We start from the raw sequence: 6,798 nt of genomic DNA on the forward strand, positions 1-6,798 counted from the left end.
CGACTAACCCAAATTAATTTCTCACTTGGTTGTTAGTTAACATTTAGTTGTATAATTAGCATTTCTCAAAATTACCCGGGGTTAGAAACACATGATTTGTGTTGCACAAAGAGTAAAACCAGGCCTATGAATAAGTCACAACCATTGCATTTATGCCCATGGCCAAGACCCTTGGCATCTTTACAAATTACTATGGCAAAGCTTAACACATCCAAAAGAGACTTACATTTGAACAAATTATATGTAATTAATTTTCACTTTTGATAGCATTCATAGCACTGTATACACTACTTGATTCTGATACTTCTCATAATTCTACAAATAAATTGGAAAAATGAGAGAAAATTTTTACATTTACAAAGGTGAGGGGTAGAAATGAATTGAATGGCCTTTTTTTTTTTCTCTGTTCAATTGATAAATGGGGAGAGAGGGTGTGTCTAAGAGATGCAAATTTAAGGCTAGTGATGGACTTCATTTGGCACTGTTGGAAGCTTCTTTCTGAAAACATGCTTCCTGCAGCGTTCAAAAATGCTGTCATAGATTAAATCAAACTGCACTCCTGCTCTCTCCCTGTTAATAATGAATTGTATGTGATCACCTTCAACATACTTGTAGTACCTGTTTCAATCCATATATCATAGTTTTAGTTAGTGCACTCAATAATTTCTCACAATTTAAATAAGAAACTTTGCATAAATGCTAAAATTAAAGTAATTGAATAGGCTAAATACCGTTACTAAGAACTCCCTCTATTCTTATACTGGATAAGTCGTTTTAACATTCCTAGTACATTAATAAATGAATGTATTTGGATAAGATTGCATAGGATTCATTGATTTATGAATATATTAGGAAAATCAAAATGATTTATCAAATATGGAATGAAAGGAGTACTTAGTAAGCAATTTGCAACTTGCAACTAGATTCCTTCATTACTACTTAGGGAGCATTCAATCCAGAACATTTTTCAGAACAAAAATACCATGTGCACTCTAAAAATCAACCACCATGTATTTATGTATAAATACAAGTGTTGTTTGATTCATTTTTAATGTGTATTTTGTATTCTAACATATATTTTATACAGGTAGCTGATTTGGTAATTGATTTAGTGTACACCTAGCATGATTGTCTTAAGCAGTAGACTTCTTTTCTCCCCTAGCTTTTCTGACCATAAACTTAATAGATGAAAGGGAATCATCCACATAAATTTGAAAACTCCGAAAAGAAGTGGAAAATGATCATTGCATTTAAGTGCTCCCTAATATCAGTTTAAAAAAAAATGATATTGTCAATTTTATAATGATGTTAATTCATTGTCAGCAATACATCTCTGCATTATTTACAATAACTTATAAGATGACGGCACTGCATTATATAATGATTTCCAGTAGCTAAAGTAGTTTGTCCAAGATTATCAGTGTTGGAACTACCAATGTGTTATGGGCTACCAATGTGACTCAAAAAACCCAGATATGGGATGGTGTTACTTACCAGATCCCAGGTTCTAAGGGCTGGCAGTCAGAATCGTTTTCTACAAAGTGGCTGGGGTGTTCAATTGGGAGACGTGGATGAGTCATAGATATTGTGTTCATCGCTCCATCATTGTCATGCCAGTCCTCATCTCTGCACAAGCAGTTACATAAAACTTTGGTTGATCAACGTTCATATAAATTTCGATTGGGTTATTAAGTAAGGAACTACAGATGATGACGAAAAATAAATCTAAATATCTAATGCATTCAAGAACCAACCTGTAGCCTTTATAAGGGAGAGGAGCATTTGGAGGATAGGTCCACTGGCTCATTTGCAAAACTCTGACAAAGAGTAGCGGGTGAATTCCAAGTATGCCTGAAGGAACCGTGATTCCCCGGACCTTCCTGGTACGCTTTGTAGCGTAGCTGAAGTAGTACGTGTCTGGAAATGTGCGTAGTTGGCTGTTTAGTTTTATAGTACCTTGAATTGTAAGGTCAGGGAGGATCCAATCCCCTGAAGCAAATGGACCAGCATTCCCCAGGAGGCAGTCAACAAGGCCGGATATCCCTGCCTTCTTCCACGACATGTTGAAATGATCAAAGCCAAAGTTATAGTAATTCTTCAGCCAGGGAATGTCGAACCAATCATATATAAGCACCCCAATGCGGCAAATTTGTAGCAGGCAAACATTTTTCAATGATACTCCATCTTCTGGCCTGAAAGAATCCCAAATTGTGCGTGGATTAGCGTTTAGATCACTAAATGTAGCAAACTCTTTGATAATTTGCAAAATGCAATCAAATGATACAAGAAAGAGAGAATTTGTCGAGAATTGATGGTTTTCATTGAAAAGCTCAAGAACTTCCATTGATGCAAGAATTAATCCCCATAACAAGAAGCAACAGCTAAACAGCCTTCTAGTACTACATCATCCTGGTGATTTGTCTATTTTTCATTTGATTCGTTTTCCATGGAAGTTGGAACAATTGCATGCTGTCACAAATCCCACTTTTTAAAATTGAACCAAGAAGCTTAAATAGATAGGTTGCTAAAGTAAAACCCTAAAGTATTCCCTCCAATGTTGACAAGGCGTTATAACTTTTCTGGTATTCTTATATGAGCAGAACATTGCTGAATCCCAAAGGGTTAGTTGATCCCTCTTGCTTGCCCAACTGGGTTTAAGCCATTTTATCCTATCATCTAAAAACTATATTCATAGATTGATGTATTTGGATGAAATTTATATCCAGATGCATTGAGTCATAGCATCTAAATACATCAATTTAAGAATGTACCAAAACAATCAAAACAACTTATCCGGTAGTTCACTGGGATTAAGCATGAAAATGATGTTATCAGGCCTCACCGCATGCCGTCTAAGTAGGTTCTTGTAGTGCCATTTAACGCTCCAGATAATGCTGTTAGGCTCAATACCCAATGTTCTGATGTATTTTCATATCCCTTGAATGCCTGAAGACAAATTTAGAACACCAAATTATCAAAAAGAACGAACACCAACAAATAAAACAAGACAACCTCATTATGTGCCAATAGGACAGAGAAAATCAGGGATCAAAACCTTATCAGCAAGCATTTGTTGCATGACACGAACAACTTGTGCTCCAGCCGAGTGTCCAACAAAGTGAATAGGGTGATCCTCGTCCCATTCAGGGTAGTGCCCTGCCAATAACACAACAAATGCACCATTGAAACTCTGGAAAAATACAAAGGAAGCAGAACAGAGTTCGGTGCAAAAGAACAAGAACAAACTGAAAGCATTGAATGAATGAATGATCCCTCGAACCTTGTTCATAAATTCTTCCAAATTGAGAGTGTCCACAAGCCGTGCTGTGCTCTTCTCCATAATCAACTTGGCCACCCTTCAAATAATAGAACAATTCTCGTGCCCTGAAATAAAAATAAATAAATAAATAATTAAGTAATCAGAATTAAAAAAGATATTTGTTGGAAAATCACACACAAACCGATTAAGAGGAAACCCATGATAAACATCAGACATAAATTATTAATTTTTTTTCTCTTAAGCCTTAGAACCTCACCTATCATGGACGCTGGTTAAAGACCCCAAATCCGGAACCAGAACCCTTTCATCTTTCTTCTCTGCCCCAGCAAAGTATGACAAAGCACCCAATTTCTAAAAGAGAAAACAACAATCATGTACAATAAAAAACCCAGCAAAGAAATTAAAATCAAATTATATTATTAATTTATCATATTATTATTCATTGGAAGATAGAAAAACTTAGCCCAACCCAACAAAAGCTAAAACAAAAACGTGTAACTTTGAAGCAGAAAAAGAAAAGGAGATTGGTACTTGGTAAATCTTACCCCTTTGCCAAATCCAAAAATCCCATGAACAAGAACAATAGGAGGAAGATCATAACCATTGGTAGAAGCAGCACTGTTTTCTTCGTCAGCAGAAATTATTCTCTTCTCACTGACCTTATTGACGACATCAACAATCTTCTTAGGCTTTTGGTACAGAATTTCATTGAGCGACTCAGATAAATCTCCAGCAACAGCTGAGCTGAAAATGTAGAATCCATAAAGCAAATGAACCAAAGAGCTCACAAACAGTTCCACCAGCTTCAGATACCCCATCCATAACCTCAACATTTTATCAAACACCTTGTCTACAAGAAGATGAAGAAGAAAGAGGAAGAAGAAGAAGAAGGACCAACAAAAGACCAGAGATTGATTTCAAACGAAAGAGCCTTCCTTTATACCGAAACAACAAAAGAAGGCTCTCTGGAAGCAACAAGTTTAAAGGAGTCAAACTTTATTTTAATTGAAAAAAAAGTTGAAGCTTTGAAGGTGAAAGAGACCCTTGTGAAGATCTCCTCCTCTATGCAGAAGAAACCTTGTTGGATATGGCAACGGCAATGGCAATAATAAGAATTAAGAAAAACTTACGCGCTCTTTCTTTTCTTTAGACTTTGGAAAAAAAATTAAAAAAAAAAAGGTCTTTTGACGTTACACACATTTTCTACGTTTTCTACCATACAACACAAAACCCAATGACCAATCAGAATACGGCAATACCCTTACTTCCATAATAATAAAAATAAAAATTAAGTAATATTGTGTTGAAGAAAAAAAGAAGGGGGGGCTGGATTGGGTTTTTTGAGCTATGACACTTGTCCTAGCAAGATCCTTGAGTCTCCGATTTTTTTTGTCAATTTTGGTGGGTACCACTAAAATTGGGTATAACTTACTCGAACCAAAGATTAGTGCCAATTTTTTCGGCTACTAATTTGGAAAAATTGTATTAGAAGAAAGGCTTGAAATTATGTGCCTAATGCTTGTACTACTAAACACTATTTGAGAAAAATAGGTGAAGTTGGTTAGATTATTTGCATTATTGAGTAATAATATTAATAATTCAAAGGGGTAATAAGTTAGTAGTATACGAGTAGAGTTAATTATTCTAGGAGTTTCCTTCCAGGTCTAGTGTGCTGTAGCAAAGCTGGAAGGTTCCCCAGTTATGAAACCAACTCCCCCAACTGTATTCATTCACCACCTTATCCATTCAATCTTTTGTGTCTTTTATTATTATTATTATTAATTTATTATTATTGAAATTTGGAATCAAATATTCCAGTCCCACCCCTTCCCGAAAATAATAATAATAAAAAAAATAAAATCCTCATAGAAATGATTGCAACTATTGGGGTGTAAACGCGCTTTAATATTGTGGTCGGCACTTGCCACAGAAAAATGTGTAGGGACATACAGATTTATTAGGGGGCTGGATTTCATAACTGTGACTCCATTCAAAACTTTCGTTATTATTTCTATAGTGGGCTGAATTCAATAAAGCTTTTCATTTATTTATTTATTTTTTGAAACGGGACCAATGCCCAAGCAAAACAAATAAAACATGAGGATGATAAATCTAATCCGAATGAAAATAAATACGCATACTAGTTGTTTCTTTTTTTCTATTTTAGTTGGATATACCAAGTCTATTTGTTACTATCTAAGAGTATTAGTCTATGTCGTTAAGGTTATCTCTACTTAGGTTTAGCAAGTGTATTTTTATAAGTATTGTTGAGTTTATTGGCTCCTTATACTGCAATTCTTGTTCAATAAAATAAAACATTTTCATAGAAAAATCTACAAAAAATTTTTACAATATTATTTAATTATATTTATTATTTTAAATAACTATTTAAGTGATATGAAAGTAATTACTTTTTTAGGATAAAGTTAAAAAAATAGATGTTTTTTATTATTTGTGCAAAATTTCGACCTATTGCAAAATTTAGAATTGGGTATCGACGGCCTCAGATGAGTTAAGTTGAAAAAGATCTAGGTTGAAATTGGTTGATCGCACATGGTCCAAACTTCGAAGGAGTGAAGACTCGATCATGAGAAAACAAAATGTCGATTATGAGATGGGTCGAGTCGAGTTAAGAAGGACCTATGTCAAAATTTTATAAACCGCACGTGACTTTATCTGGAGCACTAGTCAAAACATGGGGGTTTGGAGACTAAGGTAAAAGCAAAAACGTAGGATGTCTACCTTGGAGAATAAAGTCTTTCACAATCAAGACAAAGTCGTAAATTGTGAAAACCTAAGAGAAAGAGAAAAGTTAGATTGTAGTAAGGAGAGAAATATTTTGTAATCCACTATTATTATCTATATAAATAGAAGAAATTTAAAAGAGTTTAGGACTTTAATATGAATATTTCACCATTATACAAAATTCTGCCAAAAATCAAGTCACACCGACACATTGGAAAATAATAAAATGCAAGTATATGTGAGTGTCTTGGAATTCACTTTTATTTTATTTTTTTTTATTTTTTTTTTAATTCGTTTCTTTTCATTTATTTACTTTACATATTTTATTTTAATTTTTTCAAGCATTTTACTGTCTTTCAATTTCAATTTTATCTTTTTATCTGTTCAAAGTCTTATTTATTTCATATTTTTTATTATAATTTTGTTATATTATTTGTCACAATTTAATACAATTGATCATTTTATATATTTTTTTATATATATACTAAATAATTTTTGGATTGAGTCTAATTTTTTTAAAAAAAGTTATATTTATTCTCCAAATTGAGATTTTTATTTAAGTTTGATTCGATGTACTATCAAAATTATCAAAAATCAAATGAAACATTTATATAATTAAAATGCTTATAAATAAGTCTATAATCTGTAGTTGCATTCAAACGGACCACTTTTTGGCATAATTCATGATAAGATTAATAGCAGAAACTAGTTAGATTTTTGTATTAGATTTCATTTAATGATGAGGCAAGGCTTTATTATTGTTGTTGTTATGT

General features: G+C 33.3%; 1 protein-coding gene across 1 annotated transcript; it reads right to left on the minus strand.

Annotated features, from left to right (window-relative positions):
• Positions 1-227: 227 nt before the first annotated feature.
• Positions 228-4,525, minus strand: LOC107643325 (uncharacterized). Its single transcript, XM_016346936.3, has 8 exons — positions 3,826-4,525; positions 3,537-3,631; positions 3,281-3,384; positions 3,056-3,156; positions 2,843-2,946; positions 1,755-2,192; positions 1,495-1,626; positions 228-618 (listed from the first exon to the last, which is right to left on the minus strand). Exons 1-8 carry the CDS (start codon positions 4,111-4,113, stop codon positions 459-461), a joined length of 1,422 nt encoding a protein of 473 aa, XP_016202422.1. The 5' UTR covers positions 4,114-4,525; the 3' UTR covers positions 228-458.
• Between the last annotated feature and the right edge of the window lie 2,273 nt (positions 4,526-6,798).

The sequence above is a fragment of the Arachis ipaensis genome, chromosome B5 (assembly GCF_059453495.1).
Source record: "Arachis ipaensis isolate K30076 ecotype BB chromosome B5, ASM5945349v1, whole genome shotgun sequence".
Taxonomy (NCBI): domain Eukaryota; kingdom Viridiplantae; phylum Streptophyta; class Magnoliopsida; order Fabales; family Fabaceae; genus Arachis; species Arachis ipaensis.

What these genes read in the sequence shown, in the direction of transcription:
- LOC107643325 (XM_016346936.3), bottom strand. Translation starts at nt 4,113, where the DNA reads ATGTTGAGGTTATGGATGGGGTATCTGAAGCTGGTGGAACTGTTTGTG. An exon ending in TGGAAGAATTTATGAACAAG is followed by an intron (nt 3,157 to 3,280) that starts GTTCGAGGGATC and finishes TGTTATTGGCAG; the next exon opens with GGCACTACCCTGAATGGGAC. An exon ending in CCCTTAGAACCTGGGATCTG is followed by an intron (nt 619 to 1,494) that starts GTAAGTAACACC and finishes GGATTGAAACAG; the next exon opens with GTACTACAAGTATGTTGAAG.